This window comes from Leucopleurus acutus (assembly GCF_964270905.1).
Source record: "Leucopleurus acutus genome assembly, chromosome: 12".
Taxonomy (NCBI): Eukaryota; Metazoa; Chordata; class Mammalia; order Artiodactyla; family Delphinidae; genus Leucopleurus; species Leucopleurus acutus.
The window spans coordinates 52062924-52089266 of NC_139154.1; the positions used below are offsets into that span (position 1 = coordinate 52062924).

Sequence of the window (26343 nt, forward strand, 5' to 3'; positions counted from 1 at the left end):
AAATTCAAAGTGTATCTGGTTATAAACACAACACTCAAAACATGAGTAATAGACAAGATGTTCCACTTCTGTGTATAACTGTTTCAGTACATAGAAATGCTTTAAGAAACTATAGTACAAAATAATTATGTGGGTCTGATAAAGGACTAGAAGCAAGTACCAAAGTCGAGTATCTCCATTTATAATTTTTTTGCAGGAAGGACAGTTCCCCATGCTGCGGTGGATACCTCATGCATGTCCATTTAGAAATAAAATTTTCTTGCAGGGTTGGTATGATTATTCAAGCCGATTTTACAGAGGAAAACACTGAGGTTCAGAGGGACTAAGTGACTTGCCCAAGAGAGAGGAAGAAGAGGAGAAGCAGAGGGGCTTGGCCCGCCCACACTCAGTTCCTAAATAGCCAGGCACTGCCTGAGGCATGCTGGTGCCACTGCCCAGGGCAGGTGTTCACTCTAGCCTTGGTGGGAAGCAAGGAAAGGCAGCCTCCCTCCAGTACATCACATGGACAGGAGGACCCCAGGAAATACACATCTCATGGGAGGAAGAACACAGGGCACATGCATGGGTCAGTTCAACGCTGTTGATGGGTGAGGACAATTGGCTGCACGGAGGAAGGGCCCTGGTCTCCAGCCCCGCGAGGATGTGACGGAGATGGGCAGGCAGGAGGAAGAGGCGGCAAGCCACACGCTGCCCAGCCTCTCAGAAACGCGCTCTGTGCTTCTAGGGCTGGTGTTCTGAGTGCGTCAGAACAGTGGGAGCAGCCTGGGCTGCTTAAGCCCCCTCCCCCAACATTCAGGGCTCATTCTCAGGATAGACTTCTGAGTGAGAAATCTCAGGTCTCAGGCTCGGGCCATCACAAAGGCACAGTAGAGCACTCGGAAGGGTGCTCCAGTGGGCCACCCTGGAGCAAGCTAACCGGAGGCTAGTTTGATCCCTAGGCACAAAATGGTCTCTCCCTCTGTTGGGATTACATCACCCCCTCCAGGCAGTCCTCCTGGGTGGCTTCCTCCAGTGTGGCCACACTGGTATCCTTGCCCTGACACTGGAGGATGGGTAACTCGCTCTCACCCACTTCCTCTTGCTGCTCTGCTGCCTCAGGCTGATCCAACCACAGCCGCTCAAGAAGCTCTCAGGATGTGGGTCTCTGAGTGGACCCTTGAAGCTCCCCTTCCCCTGACCTGGTGGGGGAAAACGCTGCCCCATACAGTCTCTCTCTCTCTCTCTCTCTCTCTCTCCATCCCTTCCTCCCTCCCTCTTTTCTCTGTAACAAGGAGGATATACATCTTGCTGTCTTCAAAGACATACTCTCTCTCCAATATCTCAAACTCTGTATTTCATTTCTTCATTCCCTGAGGTAGGTGATGCGCTAAAGGCAGCAAAGTCCGTTTCCAGCCAAGCCCCTCTGCAAGTCTTGCATAGATGACTTAGCCCATCACTTTGGAACAAGGGGGTGTTCTGCACTTACTGTTTTGTTCCCACCTGTGGAGCTTCAGAAGGATTCCAATTGCAGCACCCTGTCCTAGAGCACAGGCGACAGTAGGGCACAGTGTTTGTCTTGGGCTCCAAGCTGTCCATATCGTCTTCCCACCCCACGTGACTAGAATTCTATCATTTTCCCCACAATCTGACCCAAAGGTTGCCTAAGAGAAGGCTCGCTTGACTAGTGGATGTATGATTTAGTTTAAAGCATCTGGACCAGGAGTCAGGCAGCCTTGTCATAAGCCTGTCTCTCCCACTAAAGTGCTGTGGGACAGTAGACAAGTCAGTTACCCTCTCTGGACTTACGATTCTTGGCTGTTAAACAAAAAGCTTGAGTTTGATGGTTCCCAAGTTCTTTCCAGTTCTAGGATGCTGAGTCGGTCTAGAAGATTGGACAAGGTCAGGGCCAGGCCAGTTCAAGGACAGAGGTGATGCCAAAAACCCTTTGGGCGGTTCCTGACATTTCCATTCCCATCGGTGGGCTGCTTTGTTTCAGGTGATGAGATTGTCACAGGATCTGTCTCCTGCCTTGGGGGCATGTACTCCCCCAGTCCAGGATAGAGACAAAACAAAAGGACAGGTCCCTGGGCCTGGGGGGCCCCAGGGCGACATCAAGCCTCAGCAGGTCAAGGAAGCTGCATGTTCCGAACAGCCTTGTCCCAGGATCTAAAATAGGCAGCAAAGGGAATGGTTTCCAGGCTCCCCCGCCGCTAAAGATAAAAATACCGTGGGCCCTGGGATGTTCCCAGTCGTAAATCCATCAGCTAGGACTATTTCTGTCCTTATCCCTTGCCCACGGTTCCTCCTACGACCTCCATCCATCCTATCCTCCCCGTCCTGGCTCCCCAGCCACCTTTTAGCTGCAGTAGGTTGAAGCTCATCACTGCCTTCTGACCACAGTCCACGGCTTGGCCGTGCCCCTGTGAGAGTCCTAACCTGCACACAGGCGAACAGATAGGCCATCAGGGGCCTCCTCCAACCTCTGGGAGCCTGAGTAGCACGGGTCCACTCTGACAGGCAGATGGACTCCCGGTATACGCCAGGTTTCCCTGCCTCCATGGCTCAGTCGCAGCTTGTTTTCCAGGAGTAAACGCCCGTTTACTGCACGGCTGTGGGTAGGGTTTCTTCTTCATGTCGTTACAGACATTAAAGTACTACCTCTTAAGGCCACTGGGATGATTAAATGAGACCCCGTATGTAAAACATGAAAATTGGCACCTGGCAAGTTGTAGATGCTGAGAAAGTAAGACCTGCCTTCCCCTGCCAGCCATTCACCAGGAGTTCAGACTCCCACAGCTGACCCACGTCTTCTGAGAGCTCCTTTGAGGAGATTTCTTCAGTCTGAAACGCTAAATCAGCTTCAAATCCGGCTCTTGAAGAGACCTTTGAAGACACCTGGTCTATCCTGAGGCAGTAAAATCAGCTCCCCGGTAACTAACCTGCAGCAGACGCAATGCTGCTGGGCCAGCTGGAGACTATGGTCTCATGTCCAGTCTTCCACTGCCCTCTGCAGGTTGCAGTGAGATACTGCAGTCAGTGCTGGCATCCCCTGTGCAACACCAAGCCCAAGGACCCTCACTTTACAGAGTTGAAGCAGTTTACAGATAAGACAAGGCAAGGCCAGGTGTCTGAGGAAGGCAACACCTCGGAATAGCACGGTGACTTACAGCTCACAAAGCACTTGCCTGTTTGATTTTCACGACCACCCTGCCTTGCCTCTGTTCCTAAGCTCAGAGGGAATTCAGTCATTGTTCAGCCCTGATAGACTACTAACAGCTGACAGACACATCTCAGTTTCAGGCCATGTCCTAGAACATTCCAGAAAATCAATGAAACGGACCTGTGTGGATCTCAGTGCAAATACCGGTTTTATTTCTAAAGCTCTTCAGTTTTAATCATGCTGTAAAAGTCTAGAATATTCTGAAGAAAGGAATTTTGTAAGAAAGTGTGTGTGTGTGTGTGTGTGTGTGTGTGTGTGTGTGTGTGTGTATACATGTGAGTGTTTGGTGTGTGCATTCTCTAGCAATGAAGGTTGGCTAATATATGGCAGATGTCAGCATCTGGTGTGATTATGATGATGAAATTTCTCACATGCCAACCAGCTGACGGTTTCATTTATTGGTGACATCAAGCACTGGGCTCAGCTGCGTGGTTTACACTCTCCTTCTCCTGTGGCCAGAACCGTGGATCCCATCCCGCAGAATGTTGGATATTTTATACAGTGAAGGCACATGACAAGGTCACACTGTCCACCTAGCACCAGGTGGTGATGAAATCACCCGTCAGAACAAGCAGAGGGGATGCTTGCCTTTCTCCTATTCTCTTTTCCAACCTCAGACACTTGGGGGGATTTAAGTCAAGTTCATGAAGCCCAGATAGCACATCACAGTAAGGGAACCAAGTCTCTGAGCGCTGCAGTTCCCTTATGTAACTGGAGTTTTTAGGTCATATATTTATAGACGTTTAGATCCAGAGAAGACCTTAAGAGATTATTCCAGTCCAATCCTTTCATTTTGCAGTAAAATGAAGCACAGAAAAGGGAAGTGACAGCCTAAGGTCACAAAGATAATTAGAGACATGGCTGGGATGAGAACCCAGGCTCCTTGACTGTTTTTTCTCTGGCCTATCTTGATTTGAGTAGCCTCATTTGTAGATGGGAACTACTGGCTTCAGTTGAAGATTTTTAAACCTGATCTTTTTTTAATGCACAAAGAGGAAGAAGCTAATGCATTGTAGGTACTCAATAACTGGGTTTGTTGGCTTTTTAATGCACAAAGAGGAAGAAGCTAATGCATTGTAGGTACTCAATAACTGGGTTTGTTGGCTTTTGGTGTTATAGAATAATCTTACTTTACGCAGCTTAAGATGATTAAATCCAATTAACCTTGAATTTGTTTCATTCTTTATTCTCTCCAATGAAGTGCTTAGAGGTTTGAATCTCACCCCACTGTCCCATTGCAAATCTGAGTGTGGATATGAGGTTATAATATGACGCTCACTGGTTTGAAGGAAAAGCTTTCTGAGGAAGGCTCACAGATTTAGTTACTTTGGTTTACGTTTCTGGAGGTTTGTGGAAATCCTCTTTGAAGAACAGATGTTGTCAACACTTGAGGTTATACAGGCTGTCCAGTGAGTTGGGACATAGCACAAACACTTCCTAAATCTATTTCAAATAACGTGATTACAACAGACATGAAATGATGCTAATCGCCTATTAGCCACTTGGGCCTAACATTTCTGAATTTGCTTATCATTGTGTTTATAAATCATATTTTTGATCAAAATCTTCCAATGCATTCAGTGTTCTTCCAAACACCGTCCTGGTGAATCACACCGTTGTCATCCTGCAGGTTTTATAAATTCATGTTCTGCAGAGCAAGTGCCATCTTCCATGGAATCCCCAGTGTAGGATAAGAAGACTCCAATGGGGCTTTTTCTTCAGACCTTCACAGACCAGGGTTTACAATTTTCTGGTACATCAGTGACACACTAGGAAGGAACAATAGAGAACTTATTGCAGGGTCTTCACATAGCTCACCAGTGCCAACCACCATTCCAAGACCAGACACCACTCTGCAGTCCCAGATGTTGGGAGTGCCCCCAGGGCAGGACCCCTTAATTTCCTAGTCATTCGTTTATTTTTATTAAGCACGTTCCATGTGGTAAGCACTGTGGCAGGCTCTGGAGATCCAGGGATGACCAACTAGAGAAGGGGCCCTTTGTCATGTGACACAGTCCTTCAAAAGCACACTTGGCTCCTGGATCAGTTGCTCATGCAAATCCACTGCAGGGATTTAAAATCACCTGGGTGTTGTGGCATCACAAAGGGGCTTAGGTCTGAAACTTTGCTTTAGGTCTAGGGCCTCAGAGGAGGAGCTCATCAAACCATTGAGTTCTGCATCAGATTATATACAAGGAGCTAACTTTGCAATCTGTGTGCGCTTCCTGGGAGCCGTGCAGCACCTCTGCCCTCTGAGAATGGGGTTTGGGTAACTGTCAGCACTGGGGCCACGGTGGGGAGGTTCTGGGCTATGGGAAGGTTGCTGCACAGGTGTGGGCATCTCACTGCCTGGGAGCCCTGCGCATGGGCTGTGTGGTCCTCACCCTGAAGCTAAATCTACTGGAAAACCTAAAGGTCAGCCTGACTGGGGACCCATCTTCCTTCCTCACCCTCAGTACTGATGGCAGATTTGCCTGCCCCCGGGGCTTCTCCTGTACCCTTCCCATCCCAGGAACTCTGGGTTCATGAGTACCCACTTCATCTTGAAACCCAAAAGGCCTATCAAATTTCCTATCAAATATCCAAGAGGAAATCCAACTTGGGTATCAGGAAGAATCCAGTTCTGCTAACTCAATAGAGGCTGCAAAGGCAATTGGAGAATCCTGTGTATGCAGGGACGACTTCAGCCCAACTCAGAGACTGGGCTGCTTCTGAGGCTCCACCAGTGGATGAAACTGTCCTGGCACAGTCTCCTTTTGCCAGGCATTGTCTCCACAAGTATCACATAGGGGCTTCCCCAAAATGATTCCAGCGACCATGGAGTTCACTGCTACACACGCCTCCAAGGTAGTGACCGATCACCACGTAGTGCAATCATCTGGTTTCCTAAAAGGCTGCAAATTCTTCAAGGGCACTTATGTGTCCCCAGTATCAGCATGGCACAGGGTAATCACAGAACATATGTGGTCCATCTCATTCATTCATTAATTCTTCTTTTTCTCTCCATTTCCTTAGTACCTCACACAGTGTGTTTAACAAAGAAGGGTCTCAAAAATGCCAGTGATGGACACAAAAGATGAGGCTCTTCTGGAGTTTTATCCATCACCCTCATCGTTATGGAAAACAATGAAATCTGTGGGTGATAAATGTGCATCAAACAGCCCTCCTTCCTCTCAGGAGGCCTAGCTGCAAGCTGCAGCTTTAAGGGGTTTCTTGTTATTTTCCAGCAGGTTGGAGGAGGTACCTCAACTGCATAGCAGAGGGCGGGCGTGGACCCAAAGCTTCCCAGTTGAGAGAGAGCCTACTGTCTCACCCCTCTCTCTGCAACAGAACCTTCCCCAACCTATGCCCCGCCTCCCCAGACTGAAGGGGCATCATACCAGGGTGGTGAACTTGTCCACGCAGGCATTACGGATCTTCTCCGGGGTGGCGGGGCTGTCTAGCCGGAAAAGCTCCTTCGTATTATTATCTGTGTGCTGAGCCCGAGCTGCGCGGACGGCATCCTTGATGGCGAAGAAGATGGAGGCGCCCAGAAAGAGGGGCGGCTCCCCAACAGCCTGAGTGGACAGAGCAGAGTGTAGGTGGGGAGTCAGGGGAGGGCCCAGCTTCCACATCTGCAGGGCTGGGGATGTCGGGGAGCCCAGCCAGCACTAGTGGCTACATCGAGCAAGACAGGAGGAACGGTCAAAATTAATCAGAGGCTGAGAACAATCAGTGCAGTAAATGACTCAACCTTGTGGGTATATTTCTTTTAACTCTTACTATGTGATTTTCTCTGGTGACACCGTGCAAATACGATGGACCGTTGAAAGTTATATTAAGTAACTATATTTTACAGACAAAAAGAAATCTGACCCTTTCCTCACAGCAATAAGCCTAGGGGAATGGTCCACCTGCAGCTCTGTCACCAGCTCTTACAGGCAGCATAATTATTCTCACAATTTGCTGAAATAGAGGCATCGTGACAAATAGGAATGAAACTATTTTCTAGCAGAGGTTGTTTTATCCCCCAAAGCATAGGTCACAGACTGCCTGTATCAGAATCACTAGGGACACTTGCTAAAAATGCAGGTTCCAGGGCTGTACCGCAGACCCACTGAATCAAAATTTCTAAAGGTGAGCCCAGTGGAGCTGCATTTTTATCATGAGCTCCAACACCCGGTGATCTGATGTGCAGTGAAGTGTAAGAGCCAATGGCAAGATCACAAAGTATCCCAGGCCCTCCCACAGTAAAGTAAACCGTGAGATGAGCAAAGGGCTGTGTCTCATTGGTTACAAGTAATTATCTGTCTTCCTTCCTAGATCAACAACTGTATCAATCAGCTTGATTGATTTTCAACCATTTCTTCATACTTATTCAGAGCATGGAGGAAATAAAGGATGGTTTTAACCATCCAGGAGTGCTGATCAAGACTTAAGGTCTAGTGGTGGACACTGAAGGAGGTGAAAGTGTGTGCACAGAGGCGCTGCCCCGTGTGCAGTGAACAGGCTGATTCTCATGAGACAACATGGGTGCTGGACCTGTGAGATCATCTCTAAGATCAAGCACTGGGGATGCACACCTGAGACGGGGGTGTAGGTCAGGATTCCACCTACAGGACTGAACTAAGGAATCCCTCTGAGTGTACCCACAAGAGCTGGCTTGGACCACACAGAGGTGGTGTCATCCTTGACCCAGTTCCCTATGTTCCCAGGCAGGACTGCCCACCCCTCCATCGTCCTCACCAAGGCTCGTGTCAGGTTCTCCTCTCTCTTCCACACGAGCCCCCCAACATGGCGGGTGGCTGGAGCCCCTCATCACCACCCGTGGTTTCCTGCAGTGTAGACTGGAAGGTAGCACAGACCCAGGGCAACAGTACCTTGGATGCATAGATGGCCTTCTTGTTGGGACAGTCACGGAGCAGGGACACTCTGAACTCAGTGGGGATACTGCCGAATGCAGGGATCTTGTAGGTGCTGGGGCCACGGGTGTGCAGGCTCCCCTCAGGGGAGTAGTGTAGCTCCTCCAGGGTGAAGAGGCCCAGGCCCTGGACAAATGCCCCTTCCACCTACAGGGCAGACAGAGACCGTGGCTACCCTGCCTTCCCGCCGCCCTCACCCAAAGACAGGTGTTGCTTCCCAGAGCGGGCACCAAGCCCCACCTGCAGGGGAGCCTGGAAAGAAGCTGAAAAGAGCCCCCCACTGCTTCCCTGGCTCCCGCCCCAGCCCAGGATAACTGATCTGGGCCTTTGCCAGGCATCTGTGTAGGCAGAGCAAAGGCACTGACGTTGAAATCAGTTTCAGAACTTGTCGGCCATTCCAGGAGGGACACGCAGCTGTAGGCGTAATTTCCCATTAGAACCTGCCGCAGGGCAGATGGAGATGTTCCTTCCACGTTGCCAGGGGAGAAATGGCGACCCCGAGCTGAGAGGCAAGCTCGTGGGCTGATGCTGGCTGAGTGTGCCGCAGGGGCCCACGCCCCTCCTCTGTGCTGAGTGGGACCATGCACTTTGCGGGAGCCCCACAAGAGAGGAGGACTTTCCTGGACAGTAGAATTGAGGCTTTCTGAACTCCCAGCCCTGCCTGCCCTCTGGGAGAAGAGCGCCTCTGCTGTAGCTTACAGATCTCTTAAAGGGCACTGCCATGCTCTGCTGGCCCACACGTCTGCTCTCCCAGCCTCACTGCTCAGAATCGTGATATGTGGCACCATCGTAGCTAAGCAAGTGTGTTTGGGGGAGACCAGGTGCTGAGCATCTGTGTCTGCCGTGCTGAGCCCTGTGCCTGCCTGTAGCAGGGGTTCCTCACCACAATTGTTCAGGGAGTTAATAAACAGATTTATGACTAAGTTTCTCTATACTCAGTAACTGTCCAGTTTTGAGAAACAATGCACATTTTCTGCCGGATGTTCAATACCTCAGTTCTCGATTCCTCCCTCTGTCTTTTTCTGTTCTGCTGCTCTGCTTAATACTCTCATGTTTTCCAAAAGTGATTTTCTTCCAGCCACCCCTTTATTCCTCTTGCTGGAACCCATTTCTTTTGCTCCCAGGACCCTCCACCACCCCGCGCTTGGTAGCATTTACTTCCTAGGGTACAAGAGCTGTCCTCGGTGGAAGAGGAATGAGGAGGGAGAAGATGCCTCTGACCTGAGACCCCACGACCTGCACATTGATCCCAGACTCAATCTCCACTCCCCCATGCTCCGGCTCAGACTATGCATGTGTGTGCGTGTGTGTGCATGTATGCATGCGTTTGAGTGTGTGCTCACCCAGTGTTCCCACCACACATCATCTTGTTTTCTGATGTATGAGTGCCCTTTCCAAGTTTAACCACGTGGATTTGTCTTCCGCCCCGAGAGTTGGGTGGGCTCTCATCTACCTAAATCCCACTCAGGGAGACTCACTTGGTACCGTGCTCAGACCTGCTTAAAAATGACAGTGGACAAGATGCTGTGGCTGGGGACCCTAGGAGGTGGTGGGGCACATCAGTGGCCAAGTCTGTCACCACTCTGACGCCCCAGGAGTCTTACCTGTCCAATGTCGATGGCAGGGTTCAGACTGGAGCCAACATCCATGACGATGTCTGTGCGGAGGTTCTAGTGCAGAGAGCAAAATAAAAGCAGTTTGAAAAGAAAGGGATGTGTGGAATGATAGAGGGGTCTTGGTGGCCCTTAGGTTATTAAGTGCCAAACTGAGTAGTACTTTCACAAGCAGAGCACTCCAGGCGCACCCAGGCAGGAGCTTGAGTAGGAAGGGCAGGTCCCCAGGTTCCTGAGGCTTTGAACCTGTCTGTGTCTGGGTCGATCGTGTAAGGAAGGGGTTCACAAATTACATTCCACAGGCTGAACCCAGCCTGTCCCCTGTTTTTCTACGGCCTGTGAGCTAAAAATGGTTTTCACATTTTTAAATGAGTGACAAAAATAAAAAGAATATGTTGTGACACATGAAAACTATACGAAATTCACGTTCAGTGTGCATAAATTACATTTTATGGGAACATATCCATGAGCATCTGTTTACACACGTTCATGTCTGTTTCCACGCTACAAGACAGAGTGAAATAATTGAGGCAGAGTCTCTGTGGCCCAGAAAACCTAAAATATTTACTCTCTGGTCCTTTATAGGAAGCATGATTTAACACATTATTTTCCCAACCAGAAAGTTCATTCCTATCGGCTCTTTGTATTGCAATTTCAGACGTTTCTCTTTTTCCTTTAGTACTAAAGTTTTGCAAACTTCTTACCTTATGATCCCCTGTTAAGCAGTCAATTTCCACTTCAGAGCAAGCCACCCCATAGGTGAAGTAGTGGAAAGCATTCCCTGAGTTTGTCTCAAAGCTGTAGCCAAGGTTGGGTGTCCTGGGGGAGAAAAGAGAAAATACTGCACATGTATTAAGAAGAAGATGCCCCCCACTCATACACACACAGATAGCTTGTCCCCTAAAATCTTGAGACGCTAAAGGTTTTATTTTTTATTCAGATGTTCTTCAAAAAAGTCCATGAGTTTTGAACATTTTGAACCTGTTCATGAAACCCAGGCACTCCGGAGCATTTTGTCCCTTGCCTCTGGCTCTACTTTGCCAATGGCCTTTATATGAATCATTCTGTAGAGCTGAGCAGTGGAGGCTCCCAGCATGCTGGCCTCTACATGGTAGAAATGGAGGTGACAGATCTGCCTGAGCTCATGAAGGACACAAGCTACACTCCAAATGATCTACTGAACAGGGATTCAAGATCTCAGAACCAAAGGTTCTTTCTGGGCCGGCTTGTGAGCTTTTCATACAAGTTTACCTGCTCACAGGCTGCTCACCTTTCTCGAGGTGAAAGGTAATAAGATCAGTACCTCGTGCCAACTTGCGTGCCTCTTAACGCAGCCACCTTGCCTGGTATTACTCCTCATCTACTGATCCCTTCTAAGTTTCAACAAATGATTTGAGCAAAGGGTTGCTAATAAAAGCAGATGCTCTTTTATAAATTTTTTTCTTTTTCAATCCTGACTATCTTATAAGATTCCAATTTTGCATGAGTCAACATATACGAGTGTGTGTGTGTGTGTGTGTGTGTGTGTGTGTTCTCTGCTTATAACACTCTGTATCTGTGCTGTTCTACTCACTCCACAGAAATAATGATGTGAGCTGATGTGATCAGAATCTGCATGAAAACAAAACCGATACAGGGCTGAGGGAAAAGGCTTCTCCCAGGAGATCATCACCTTCTTTGACCTCTGAACTCACTATCTTCATCTGGGTGTTCCCTGATATAACCCCAGTTTTATCAACTCTAAAAATGAAATAGGAACTTATGAGAAAATTTGCATTAGTTTGTGTTTGTGTAGGTCAAATATTACATAACCCAAGGAACACTGGCAAAACATTGCTTTGCCCTAAAAGTATATATATGTACATTTATGTTACATATATATTATATATATTCATAAATTCACACAAGACCTTTTAAAGCAAACATTGAACTATTTTCCAAATCCACTGATCTGTGAAAGAAAAGGCACTAGTTAAATTTCCCAGAGAAAGCTAAAACATTATGGCTGACAGTAGATATGATCATATCTTTTTACAGCTTCTAAATCAGATGGACAGGGTCTCTGCTACTGAATTTTAAAGTTGCAGAAGATACGCGCTCTTTTCTAAAACTCACTTTAAGTCCACTGAATTCTGCATTTTGTAACAGGACTATGTGCTCTAAATCCTCCTCTCATTATTTTGAAGGAAAGCCTCCTTAAAGAAATCTGATGCGTAGCACAAAGTAACACACACGGGTAACTCGGAACACCAGACGCCTCTGGTTCTTGCAGGAGGACGCTGAGGGGCGAATGGCTGGTAATTGACCCGCTATGTCAATAAATGAGGAGACAGGTTCAGAGAGAACCAGTGATTCCCCCAGGTGGAATAGTATACTTTAAGACCAGAACTAGAACAGAGGTCTTCCGATATAACAGCTCGTGCTTCCGGCGCATAGCTGGGTAAGCCCACGTATTTTAGAGCATCTTTAAATTGAAGCTGGTGGGGGTCCATGGGAGAGACAAACATTTTGGTGCAACTGCTCTCTCCTGACCATAGGCTGACAGAGTTCAGTGCTGGAGGGCCCTGCAGAGGTTAAGATGACAACACACTGTAAGATGGGCGACATCAGCGCCTTACTTACCTGTAAAACCCGGTAGCAGACAAGCTCACTGTACCCCGGTAGGCAGCCATGACCTGAGCAGAGGAAATGGCCGTCAGGAAGGGGGAACCATGGTTTCCAGAAACGCTGGCCCAGCACTAAGCTTTCAGAAGCTCGTCTTCCTCATCTGGAAGCTGATCAACTCTTTTTCCTAGTGATTCTCACTTGCATACCTTACCTCCCCTTCTCACCGTACCCCCTGCACTAGGTCCTCGTCATCTGAAGCCTGGAGCGCTGCAGTAGCCTCTTAACTGGTCTTCCTGCCTCAAGTCGCCTCCTCGCCCTGCCGTGTAGCCCAGCCAAGTCAGAGGGGTCATCTTAACACACCACACTAGCCATGTCACTCCCCTCCTCTAGAGCTTTCCACGTCTCCCCCTTGCCTACAGAGCAACAGACCAAATGCCTGACATTCAGGACCCCAGTCTTCTCTCTGGCTTTATGTAACACACACATCATTGCTACTCCAGCCAAAATCAAGTGTCAAGTCTCTCCCAATCCTTCATGTCCCCACACGTCTGCTCCTTTGTTTACGTGGGTCCTCTGCTATATCTGTCCAAACCCTTTTCTTCCCTCAGCAACCAGCACAAGCTTGCCTCTTCATCCACTTCTCCTGCGATTACTCCCTAATCTGGGCATTACAACAGCAGCTCTGTACACTGCCCATTTGATACTTAACATGTTAGCCTTGTGTTCCTACTTATACTTTCCTGTTAATAAAGCTATCCATCTCTCCATCCATTCTATCTCTTTAACTACATAATAAATTTTCCTTTCCTTCCTTCCTTCCTTCCTTCCCTCCTTCCTTCCTTCCTTTCCTTCCTTCCTTCCCTCCTTCCTTCGTTCCTTCCTTCTTTCCTTCCTTCCTTCCTTCCTCTCTCTCTCTCTCTCTTTCAATATCCACAGCTCTAAGATTTAATTTGTTACTGATATAGTTTGCATCATGATCATTGTCAATTACCAAGCACTTTACTATATATCAAATGCTATTGAGTCCTTTACAGATACTGTCTTACTTAATATTCAGTGCAATCCTATAAGGTCAGCACTTATGAAGATTATTATCTTCATTTTACAGATGAGAAAACTAAGGTTTAGAGAAAAAATTTCTCTAGGATCCTTACTATATGTGCATGATATCAAATATATACATAGATCATAGTGGTGGCAGTGATGGCTTGTTTTTCAGTACAGTACAAACACTAAAGAGCTTTGATGCCTGTCATCTCCTGATCACACCCTTCTGATAATGGCCTTTTGGGGGTTATCTGCTTATAAGGAACACTGGACTACATGGCCGATAGTTGAGGACAAAGCCCAGGTCAACGGATTGAAAAGGCATCATTAAAAACAATTACGGTGCCTTACAAATCCATACTAAAATTCAAAGTACCAAAATCAACCCACATGCATGTGGTATCTATGAATGTGGGCGGGGGAGTGCAGGTTGTGTGAGGCACAGTAAGGTGAGTGAGTCAGAGAGAAATAGCTTATTTTCTTTGACTCTCTTGAGGGAGATTTGTACTATCTGCGCTGGTTCACGTGTGGTCACATTTTATGTGTTACTGTTATATCCAGTCCTTTCATTCCAACATTAGGGGAAGGTGAGGCAGGGCCACCATGGCTATTTCTGCTCATGGGAGGAGCTGAGGTCTCTCACCTGAGAGACAATTCCTTGCAGCCTCCCTCTGAGGGTTTCTGACATGCAGGCTTCTGAACCAGAAATCAGAGCACTGGGCTCATTCTTATCATGAGTGCTCGTTGTGTCACTCTTAAAATCACAGAGACGATATAAACTCGTGGGCAGTATCTTTTTCCCTGCCCCCTCCCAGATAGCGTCTCCGGACCCCAGAGCTGGGCACGGGGAGAGGCTCCTGGGGCAGCCCTCCAAGAGATGGAGGTTTGGAGAAAACGAGGCTCACCAAGACTGCAGACAAGTGGGGCAAGGGACCAGCCCCAAGGGACCAAGGCTTCTCAGTGAGGCGGAGGGAGCACTCACCCCGTCTTCTGAGGCTCAGGGTAGCCGAACCCCCAGTTCCCACGGGGCTGTCAAGATTCTGGATCAAAACTTCTCCTCAAGTGACTTCCCTCAACTATGAACACTGTAGAGAGGGGCCCAGTACGGCTGAGCATTTACTTGTCCTGTGAAAGTACACAGAGCTCCTCAACTTCTCTTTGCCTGCGTGACTAGATCCCGACCTCCTATTCCTGCCCAGGGTCGGGGACAAAGCCCTGCTCTTAACTTCGCTTTAATTTGCAAAAGTGACTTGAATCAGCTCAGACTTACCCAGTCTTCCCAGGAGCCACTGGGATTCTTTCTCTTGAAGGGTTCCAGCCTTTGCAGGATGGTCTGGCAGGCTTCCTGAAGAACACATGCCCCACATGGCAGACACATCAGTCCTCTGCATTCCCAGACCCAAACAAAACCCCGAGGACCTGCAAGCGACGCTGTGCCCAGAGTGCCTCTCAGACAGCCTTGCCACCCTCTTGGGAATGTCTGAGTCCCAGGGTAGAAGCCGTGGGCTCTTGCTTGGAGAGCACTTCCTGACCCAGTCCTGAGGCTGACAGAGGGGGAGATGTTGAGGGATCCCTAAGGAGGTGCCTTCTCCCGTCAAACGCCTTTGTTTGATGACATCAGACAAAGCACGTGGTCTGACCTGGCTGACCCCACAATCGAATTTCCATTTCGCTCCATTGTCTTGTGTCCTCCCAGAATCCCCTGCTTTCCCTCCAGCTGCCCTTGCCCTCCCACGTTCATCCTTCCTGGCCTTGATGGAAGTGGTTGTGGTTCTTGAACCCCTCTTTTAGCTTGGTGTCCCCTGGAGAAGAGAGCCAGAGGCATGGCCACAGCCACGAGCCTGCAAGGAGTCATTCCAGCCCCCGGCCCGGGGACTCTCCACGCCCCCCGCCTTGGGCTGGCCCTCAGCACGGTGGCCCCTGAGGCTCCTTACGTAGACGGCCTGTCCGTAGATGTCGGTGCTGACAGAGGCAGCCGTGGGAGAGGTGTTAGGCACAGTGTTAGTACTTGTTTCGCTGATATAGATCTTAGAGGTGGGGATCTTCAGAGCTCTGCTGGCCACCTGCGAACAGAGAGGACGTCACCCCCTAGGGAAGGGCTTGTCTACCTTCTCCCCAAGATGGGATTCAGATTCACTGTTACAGAAAAGAAAATCATTTCGTAAACCATAATTCTACTGAGACTCGGATGTTCTCACATCTGTCTGAATCTGAAGCAGCACTTTATGGAGTGGTTTGGTTGGATTAAAAAAAGTCATAAATGTCATGGTGATGAACAATGCCTTTTTAAACTAACCCTGGCTTTTAAAAAAATCCAGTTTGGCCAGTACCCACAAGCCAAGCAGGTATGCCAACTCTAATTCAGCGCCCCTGGGAGGAGTCCCGTGTGCGTGAGGGTAGCCAGCTACCTTAATACACATAACACACACCTTACACACAGTCACAGAGCCCTAGAGTGCTGGTGATGGAAGTGGCCTGAATCATCACCTGGCCAACCCCTTTGCACACATGGGGAAACTGAGGCCAAGAGGAGGAGCAGACTTGCCCAGGGTCACATGTAAATGAGCAGCAGGGCTAGGGCCAGAGCCTAGGCCTGCCTCTGCTTCTGGTATGTGGCACTGCTCTCTTTTTCACAGCATCTTCCCTCACGCAGACACCACAGTGCTGGGGCGGATGCCCATGGTCTCCAGACTGCTCACCTGGACCATCTTGGTGTGAAGGCCTTGGCCCATCTCTGTGCCCCCGTGGCTCACCAGCACAGAGCCATCTGTGTACACATGGATCAGGGCTCCTGCCTAAGGGAAGAGAACGATACCAAACAGAAAATTCAGCAAATCCTAACTCAGTTTAAGGCCTGGGACCAAAAGTACTGGAGCCCAGGAAAAAGAAAACCAGCAGTAGAAATTTGGATAGAAACCTCAGACAGAAAAATCAAAGCAGTATAAATCTCATGGTCTAATTATATAGTCTTCCAGTAGTTTGCGAAACTACTTTATTTTTTTCATATCTCTCTGTCACCTATCCTGAGAGGGAGGTAGGTCTTTGTCCTGATTCTCCTGACGAAGAAATGGGATCAGAAAGGCAGAACAGATGTCCATAGTCCTATAGGGAGGAAGATAAGAACTAGACATTGACCCCAGATCAAGTAGGTATGCGCAAGTTCAACTTTCATTTAAACAGCAAAGAGTTCCTCTGTTCAGCTCTGTTCCCGTGACAATGGGCTTTCCCTTGCAACACTGCAAGCAGAGGGGGAAATGGGGCCCCAGTGCAGTGGAGATGGACAAAATTATATAAAGCAATTACCTGATTCAGAAAAGGAACTGTGAAGCTTATTCCAAATTTGGTAGGAATTATGCACAATCCTCTCTTTTTCCAACAATTCTCCCTGGAGGGAAGAAAAAAAAAAATTCTCATAGCAACTTCTCCACTATATTCATGTCAGATTGAACATATTTTATGTCAATATCTTTGTAAAATTGGAACAAAGCATCCTTGGAATTGCCCAGTTAGTCTCTGTCATAACTGAGTTGTGCTTCAATTGTGTAGACAAAATGAGAACAGCGGAAATTTGGGTTCTAGATCCTCCAGTGGAGCTGAAACAGGGCCCACCCTTGAAAGTCTTGAGCAGGATTCGGATTGGGTCAGAGTGCTCTGGTGATCTTGGACTCTACTCGCCCCAGGGAGGAACCGTGGCTCGCTGATGATAATGATAATACTTTCTTTGTGCTGTATACTTGGTTATCCAAGTAACTCTGTCAGAAAGACAGAGCCAGCACAATTATCCCCACTCTACAGATGATGAAACTGAGACCCAAGGAGATGGAGTGACTGCCAAGGTCACATTTATAGATTAGTATCAGAGGTAGGCACATAACATGGTGTTTTTAGTCCCAGGCTGGTGTTCTCTAGACCATCGTCTGCCCAGAAGGCAGACAAACGTATAAAGATGGACCACACTGATGTGCTATGACGCTGAGTGCTGTGAGCCCTGAGCCCCAGGGCTGAAGACCATTTCAGGATCTTAAAGAGATGGCTGTGAATGAGTTAGCAAACACAGCAGCCTCCTAAGTTACCTATTAAGTTGTTATTCTTATTTTGAATTCAGCAAGAAGGCTATAGAATCTGAAACCCAGAGAAGCCCCAGAACGTCAGGCTCTTCCCCTCCTGGCGCTTACTTGTTGAACTTGTCAACCTCACTCTTCCGGACGTGATACTGAGAGCTCTTCAGGCATTCATCCCAGCACCTGGGCAAGTTGAAACCCTCAAGCCTCTGGTTGAAGTGTGTCAGGTCCCCTTCTCTGTACAGGTTCTTCCTCCGTACCTTCCCAAGGAGAGAGACACTGAGGCCAGGTCGGTGGCAAGAGACCAGGGGGGCATAACTGGAAGTTGAACTTCCTGCCCCTCACCAGCGCCTGCCCATCCTCTACCCCAACGGGAGATGTCCAAGATACAAAGCAGGCTAACCTCCTCTGACTTGTGCCCCCAGATTCCCCGCTTACTTCCTCTGCAGGCAGCCCACAGGTCACCGCGACGTCACTCATCCAGTGCTCGGCAATGAACAATGCCTGGGGCCCCCCAAAGCCCCGGAAGGCCGTGTTGGAGGGCAGGTTGGTCTTGCACAGCCGCCCAGTGCCCCGGACATTGGGGATTTTATAGCTGTTGTCCATGTGGAGTAGAGCTCGTTCCATTATCTGAAGCAGAAGAAACCAAAATGGGAGAGAACGATGCATGCATTTCATTGGCTCCTCCAAAAAGGAATTTCAAGGGCTGTGAGCATCCCCACCTCTGCCAGCCCCACAGTCAACTGTTCTTCCTCAGGCCCAAATTATTTCTTTCCTGGTGTATTGCAAACCTCCTTAGTGCACTCCTGGCCTTCTGTGTCTCCTCCTTCTAATTTATGCCTCATTCTGAAATATAAGGTCATAGCAGGTCAAGCACTTGCTTCAAAGTCGCACTTACTATCTCCAGAGTAAAGTCTGTATATCTTTAAGCATGGAATTCAAGACACTTACTGACTTTTCTCCAATACGCTTTTTTTTAAATAAATAAATTTATTTATTTATTTATTTTGGCTACGTTGGGTCTTCATTGCTGCCCACGGGCTTCCTCTAGTTGCGGCGAGTGGGGGCTACTCTTCATTGCGGTGTGTGGGCTTCTCATTGCGGTGGCTTCTCTTGTTGCAGAGCATGGGCTCAAGGCACGTGGGCTTCAGTAGTTGTGGCACACGGGCTCAGTAGTTGTGGCTCTAGGGCTCTAGAGTGCAGGCTCAGTAGTTGTGGTGCACAGGTTTAGTTGCTCCCCAGCATGTGGGATCTTCCCAGACCAGGGCTCAAACCCACATTCCCTGCATTGGCAGGCGGATTCTTAGCCACTGTGCCACCAGGGAAGTCCCCCCAATATACTTTTGATCCTCTTTTCTGACTGCATGTTACTCTCACCCGTAAGGCCCCTCCCCACCATATCCACCTGCTAAAATCCCCATTCAGCTCCCACATGGAGGAGCCCCTCCCAGATCTTCTAGTTGGAATTGATCACTTGCCTCTTTTAAAAAATTGGTGACTTTATTCTCATTAAACTTGTACTGCAAATAGTTTAAAGAATCAAATACTTCCATAAGCCACGTTATACAAACCAGCAGCTGCCTCCGTTTCCTTCCCTCCACTGCCCAGAAGCAACCACTTATTCTCTGTCAGCTATTTACATTGTCCTCCACGTCTCTAAATAATGTTTATATTGCCACTTCTTGACTTGTTCAGTTTTAGAGTTTTTATACTGTTTTCCCATCATGGAAAAGGAGGATTTAGTTCCCGCCCAGCCCCCTTTCTCTACATATACACCAGCTTCCTATCTCGCCTCGTCCTTGTATAGTTATACTTTCTTCTCATCAACTGTCCATTTAATCATTCTATAAACATCACTTACAGCTGAACCATGTAGCTATACTAGGTTTACTTCTCTTTCTTGATAGTATTTCCCCCCTTGGAGTTAACAATTATCTTTACGTTTTTCATTTGCTTCATTTTCTATGCACATATTACTACAAATTTGCTTTCAATATGTTCAAACACATTTGATTTTCTATTAATCTCATCTTTTTGAAGAAATTGTTTCTGGAGCCTTCTGGCCAACTTCAATTTAAATTGGCAGCCCCTAGGCTTCTGTTCAGCTGTCGCCCAGGGGTTTTCCCCTCACTTTCATCCCAAGGATTCCCTCTGCCTCTCTCCACATTGAATCTCCTGTTTCTAGATCCCATGTCTTCCCTTTTCTTAGTTTTACACCCTTATATGATTGGAGTACAACCGTCAACATCTTCCCCAAAAGTGTATATCTAAAGGTACACTTTTGAGAACTTGCATGTCTGAAATGTCTTTATTCTACTCTCACCCTTAATTCATGACTTGGCTGTATACAGAATTCTAGGTTGGCACTACATTTCCCATTTACCCTCAGCATTTTGAGGGCATTTTACTAGTGCATTCTAGCTCCCCAGTATTGAGAAATCCAACCAAGGCCTTTCCAACTCTTGGAATGAGTTCCGTTTTTTTTCCTCCCTGAAAATTGTAAAATCTCCTTTGTCCTCAGGTTTCTAAAATTTCACAATAATGTAAATTAGCATAAGTCTATCTTCCTTTATTGTGCTGGTTACTGGATGGGCTCTCTTAATCTCAAAATATATGCCCATCAGTTTTGGGAAATTTCTTGAATTATTTCTTAATAGTTTTCCTTCTCTCTCTTTTTTCTATTCTTTCTTTCTGAAACTTCTATTATTTGGATCTCCTGGGCTGGTCCTCAGATTTTCTTGTATTTTCTTGCTATTTTTCCCCATTGTTTTCTCTTTTTTTTAAGAGAGCACCTCAAGTTTCTTTCAACCCTTCTGCTTTCACAGTTTTAATTCACAAGGCTTCATTTTTATTCTTAGACTGCTTCATTTTTATAGCATCCTGTTCTTTCTTTAAAGTGTGATAACTCATCTCTCTGATGAGCTAAATGGTAGCTTTTGTTTGTTCGTTTCATTTTGGCTTTAATTTACTTCCCCATTTATAGCCTCTTTCCCACAAGTTGCTTTTGGGGTTCTTTGATTTTTTTCAGTCTTAGTCATCCTACATGATTTTTATATGTCTCAATTCCATTTTTGCTTTCCCTTAGCACTTTGTCAATTGTACTTCATTTTATCTTTTATTATCTGTCTCCCCCACCATACTGTGACCTTCTAGAGGGCAGAAACAATGCCATATTCTTCTATATGTTATCACCCTAGGGGCTTGATAAATATTTGCTGGATTGAATTTTAACACTTGTAAAATCTTTGGGGATAAGTCCTATATCTTTTTCAACCTGATCTTCCTACAACACCAAGAAGCAAGTGTTATATTTGGTGAGACTACCAGAAATGTTTTCTTTTTTGAACAGTTTCCTACACTAGATCTGAAGTATAATGTTTCCTAATTGAGCCAATTAGAGAAGCCCTTAGCACATTCAAAGTGGGAATAATGGGGAACTTCTGCTTCTCCTGAAATGTTTGACTTCTTTTTTAACAAGAATCTATGCATATATAACTAATATGGTTATAAAATTAAGATTTAAAAAACTTAAAAGGTAGTACCACCAAGGTAACTTGGTTAATTTTCAAAATGACAAAAATACATGTCATATGAGAAGGTTCAAAGCAGCATTATCCATGAAGCTAAAGACTGGAAGCAACCCAAATGTCCTTAAAGTGGTGAATGGAAAACAAAAAATGGTCTATTCATACAATGGAATATTCTCCATCAATAAAAAGGAATGAAGGAGTGATCCATGCTAAAACACGGGTGAACCTCAAAAACACTATTCTGAGAGAAAAGAAGCCAGACAAGAAAGACTACATAGTATATGATTCCGTTTATATTAGTTGGCCACAAAAGGAAAATCTGTAAAGACAGAAAGTAGATTAGCAGTTGTCTGGGCCTGAGGGGTAGGAACAGGAGTGACTGCAAATGGGCATAAGAGATCATTTTGAGGTGATTGAAGGGTTAAAAAAACTGGATTGCAATAATGGTTGCCTGACTCCTTAAATGTACTAAAACCGTTAAACTGTAAAACAGCTGACCCTTGAAAAATACGGTTTTAACTGTGTGGGTCCACTTATAAGCATAGTTTTTCAATAAAGATATTGGACATTATTTTGGAGATTTGCAACAATTTGAAAAATTTCACAGATGAACTGAAGAGGCTAGAAATACCAAAAAATTAAGGAAAAGGTATGACATGAATGCATAGGATATATGTAGATATTAGTCTATCCTTACATAGGTATAACGTAAGTGATCTTAAATATAAAATAATATGTTAGTTTTCTTACTGTTTTATAACTTTGCTTTCAAAGAATTATATTACTGTTCAGTATGCCCCTCTCTTGTAATTGGAGAAACTGCCTCTCAGCCTATCATCACAGGGAAGTGAGTTTTTAAAAATGTAACAATGTTTTCAGTACTATATTATGTCTATGACTGTAATCATATACTATATGCCATAAAAATTACTGTGTGTCATAAAAATTTTATAACGATTCATTCATTAGTGTATAGGCTAGGCTACCCTGAAGCAATCGTATTGATTACACTGGGCTACCGTAAAGCAATCATACTGCTGCTTCTTCGTTATCAACGCATGAATCACTGTATCTGTAAATAAACATGAATTTCTCTTTCACATTATCTTTTCATTGTTGATGTCTAGTGTTGGTAATTCAAATAACATCTACAGTGTTTTGTATCATATAAGATAATATTGATGTAGGTACTTACAGACAGACGGTTCATCCTATAAACAGATTATGTAAATTTACAGTATCGATAAATATAGTACAGTACTGTATTTTCTTCTCCTTATGATTTTCTTAAGAACATTTCCTTTCCTCTAACTTATTTTATTGTAAAAATACATATATAATACATATAACATATAAAATATGTGTAATTGGACTATTTATGTGATTGGTTATGTTTCCAGTCAACAGTAGGCTATTGGTAGGTAAGTTTTGGGCGAGTCAAAAGTTATACACAGAATTCTTTTTTTTTGCGGTACGCAGGCCTCTCACTGTTGTGGCCTCTCCCCCTGCGGAGCACAGGCTCCGGACGCGCAGGCTCAGCGGCCATGGCTCACGGGCCTAGCTGCTCTGCGGCATGTGGGATCTTCCCAGACTGGGGCACGAACCCATGTCCCCTGCATCGGCAGGCGGACTCTCAACCACTGTGCCACCAGGGAAGCCCAACACAGATTTTTGACTGTGGGGTTGGGGGTGGTGCCCCTAATGCCTGCGTTGTTCAAAGGTCAACTGTCCTTCAAATGGGTGAACTTTATGTTATGCAAACTATATTTCAATTAAATTATTTTTAAAAAGGTAAATCAAGTCATTATTTAAAATTCAAACATCACAGAAATGCATAATATAGAAAATGACAGTTAGTATCCCCCCTTAATCCCACCCAGTCACTGTTTGGAGTATGGTCTATCAGACTTTTGTCATGCATATCATTAAACACACACACACACACACACACACACACACACACACAAATTAGTATTACATTCATGCATTCATACTATACATAAAGTTTTGTAACTAACTTTACTTGCTTGGCAAAATATCCTGCACCAGAAGGTTGAGTTTCTAGTCAGATAAGTAATATGATCACTTCCATGCTTTAGAGAATAACCAAGGATGGAGAACCTGAAGGTGGGGACCAAGTAGGAGGCTATTGCAACAACAGGTAAGGACTGAGGAGGCCTATTCCCGCATGTGCAAACATGCTATGGGGCACACCCGTGACCTCCCAGTCACCCCGGATGCAAGGGCACATCCTACATACACCGAGAGAGAGGTCCTGGCTGTTCCCGGCATTGCTGTAGTGATCCACCTCCACAGCCACAATCTTCCCTGTCTTCATGAAGCCAACCTGAAAAAACGGAGAGTGAGTTCTCAACTGTCCCCTTCCTTTGTCTGTCTCTAGCCATCTCCTCCCACTTACGCTACCTGGAGAAAACAGAAAGAAGAAGACATCCCACCACAAAATAAAGTCGAACTTAAGAGATCACCAGACCTCACAGGTGAAGAAGAGAGGAACCAACATCTCCCCAGTGATGGACCCTGGACACCCCTTCTCCCTACACTCCTCCTTCTCCCTACACTCCTCCTTCTTCCTCCCTACTCCTGGCTTCTGGTTCTACCAACGGAAGTGAGGAGGTAGAAGAAAGAACACGGGTCATGATAGGTCAGGGAGGGGAGGGCTGGGAAGAGAAACTAGGAGAGAAATTGCAGACTCGCTCACAGCTTTTGACCAGAAGACAGCAAAAGTTACACCTTGCACAAGCATGAAAGTGCTTTCACATCCCCAACCTCGTGTAAACTATCTAAACAAACCCTGACAGGCCATTTCATGAGCAAGGAACCTGAAACCCCACAAGACCAAGTTACTTTCTTGGAGCCCACAAAAATTTGGGAATAAGAGAAATGCAATCCCTTTTGGTGAGTTAAATCATGGAATAAAGTCAGAAGAGGCCAAAGAGGAGATGTTCAAAGCCAACTTGTGGAGACAGAGGGCTCCCAGGTTTAGAGCACCAGACTGGGACCTGTAAGGTTCTACTGGTGTATAGAGAGGAGGATGCATGGTCAGAACAGTAGTTAGTCATCCACAGAAGCCCAGAAAAGGGACAGTCCCACAGGGCACTTGGGTAGTGCCCAGCCATACATGTTCTGGCCAAGCAGGCACCCTAAGAGCTTATACCTGACCAGGCCCCTGGAAAGTTGTATTTCTCATTGGAGATTACTAAGTGGTCATTCTGACTTTGACATCAGGCTGTAAACACATTAACATTAGGCCATCCTGTGGGATGGATTCACCCCAGATCTGCTGACAAATCATGTTTCTGAGCCTGAGTGGACAAGAACCAGATTTGGACCCCAGCAAATTCACAGAAGTCACGCACAGCATCCCGTGGCATCTCTTGGGAAGTGGCCTGCCAGCCTCCCCCAGGATCACCCTCCTATGTTGCTGTTGGTTGATTTGAATTTCTCTCCTTGTTATTCCTTCTTTGAATTTCTACAGGCAGTCATGACAAAAGTCAGAGTGTATCCCAGGATCCCTGAATCTTTATCCCCAGTTTCCTAAGCAGAGGGCACTGCCCACCCGGCACAGCCCCCGACATCTAGAACCTTGTATCTGGCCAAGAAGGGGTGTCTGCCGCCAGTTATCAGCATGTCCTCGTCACGGTCCAGCATGCAGCGCACCGGGTAGCCAGTCCTGGGGGAGGTACCAGAGCGTGAGAAACCCCTACAACAGCCCAGCCCTGTGAGTCTCAGGGATAAAAACAGCAAGGAAGCCTTCTCTCTCCACCTGGTACACTGGACTGTTTCGCTCTCTAGACACTGTGCTGGACAAGGTGGGGGACATCCAGGTGTGGGGTATGGGGTGTGGAGTGTGTCCTTGCCATTGGGGTCCTCACAGCCAGGTAGGAGAGATAGGACATGGACACATGCATTTGAATACAATGAACCAGGTGATGTTGCCCTCACCCCTATGCCCACGAGTTCTAAAAACCGAGGGCTGTGAAAATTTGAAGCAAGGGGAATCTACTTCCCAAAGGGGGGAATCCAGGAAGCCTTCCTGGCAGAGGCAGCCTTATTCCTCTTCCCAGAGCCCACTGGGGGAACTCACTTGTATGCAGCCAGGGCCACAGCCACAGTCATCACGATGCCCCGGGTCTCCTTCCCTCCAAAGCCTCCTCCCATTCTCTTCACTCGAACCAGAATCCGGTTTACTGGAACCCCCAACATTTTTGCGACAAAGGACTGTGAGCAAAAGAACAAAATACTCCCAGTGAATGCATATGCCACCTGGACTTACTTCAGGCCTGACCCAGAGCCTACCCGACACACAGAAGCCTAATTACTGCCATGAACACTGAAATTCCTTGATTCGAGAATCCCCCTCCTGTCCCAGGGCAGCCCTTGGGTAGTGGTGCCAGGGTCTGGCGCACATCAGTCACTGTGCACTGAATTCAGACACTTGTTTTTTTTGTTGTTGTTGTTGTTTTGTTTGTTTTGCTTTCTTGTTTTTTTTTTTTTTTTTTTGCGGTATGCAGGCCTCTCACTGTCGTGGCCTCTCCCATTGTGGAGCACAGGCTCCGGACGCGCAGGCTCAGCGGCCATGGCTCACGGGCCCAGCCGCTCTGCGGCACGTGGGATCTTCCCGGACCGGGGCACGAACCCGTGTCCCCTGCATCAGCAGGCGGACTCTCAACCACTGTGCCACCAGGGAAGTCCCTAGACACTCATTTTTAACCAGAGGGGTGAGCAGCTGTTCATAGCCTACTGTCAGAGCCAAAATTCATTCCATTTGGCCAGGAACTGGTGGGTCATGAGGGTAAGACCAGCTGCCCAAAACACTGGCAACCACTGTCCTATTACACGCAATAGAGAAATGAGGAATATTTGAGCCACTGCAGCTACTGTAGTGGTCCCCATGGCTCTCACTTAGCACAACCCCTTCATTTAATAGATGAGGAAACTGAGGCCAGATATGATCTGACCAAGGCAATACAGCACTGGAATGATAAAAGCTAACATTTTCTAGGCTCTATCCAAGTTTTAAAACTCATCTAATCATTACAACGTCCTGGGCAGGCTCCATGTTATAGATGAGAAAGTTATATAACAAGCTCAATGACACCAGCTTGTTGGTGACAGGGCCTGGCTTCGAACCACTACCTTCACATGCCCTCCTGGATCAGCCCATGTCTCCCTCTTCCCCGGCCCCTTGTTGACCCACTGGACACCTACCTGGGTATTCATGGTATTCTGTGTGGACACAAAGAGCTCCATCTCCCCTGCCTCGCCTTTCGGGACAGCAATGGCACAGTGAGTCTCCAGATAGAAATGCTCTTGGCCGCCGATGTACAACTCGCCTGGAGAAGCAACAAGACTCCCCACAGTGAG

The 26343-nt window shown here is 46.9% G+C and overlaps 1 protein-coding gene across 5 annotated transcripts in view; it reads right to left on the minus strand.

The window, feature by feature from the left end:
• Window positions 1-4246: 4246 nt before the first annotated feature.
• The window catches only part of XDH (xanthine dehydrogenase), a 59773-nt gene continuing 37676 nt past the window's right edge, over window positions 4247-26343 (minus strand). For all 5 annotated transcript variants that reach the window (XM_082852213.1, XM_082852211.1, XM_082852212.1 and 2 more), the window contains 16 exons: window positions 26188-26312; window positions 25064-25197; window positions 24562-24649; window positions 23219-23305; window positions 17867-18058; window positions 17543-17688; window positions 16671-16752; window positions 16067-16162; window positions 15302-15430; window positions 14638-14712; window positions 12336-12388; window positions 10418-10532; window positions 9705-9770; window positions 8059-8247; window positions 6580-6756; window positions 4247-4968 (listed from right to left, as the gene is read on the minus strand). In XM_082852213.1, coding sequence (XP_082708339.1) covers window positions 4918-4968; window positions 6580-6756; window positions 8059-8247; window positions 9705-9770; window positions 10418-10532; window positions 12336-12388; window positions 14638-14712; window positions 15302-15430; window positions 16067-16162; window positions 16671-16752; window positions 17543-17688; window positions 17867-18058; window positions 23219-23305; window positions 24562-24649; window positions 25064-25197; window positions 26188-26312 — 1805 coding nt within the window. In that variant the 3' untranslated portion in view covers window positions 4247-4917. The remainder of the gene's footprint in view (window positions 4969-6579; window positions 6757-8058; window positions 8248-9704; window positions 9771-10417; window positions 10533-12335; window positions 12389-14637; window positions 14713-15301; window positions 15431-16066; window positions 16163-16670; window positions 16753-17542; window positions 17689-17866; window positions 18059-23218; window positions 23306-24561; window positions 24650-25063; window positions 25198-26187; window positions 26313-26343) is intronic.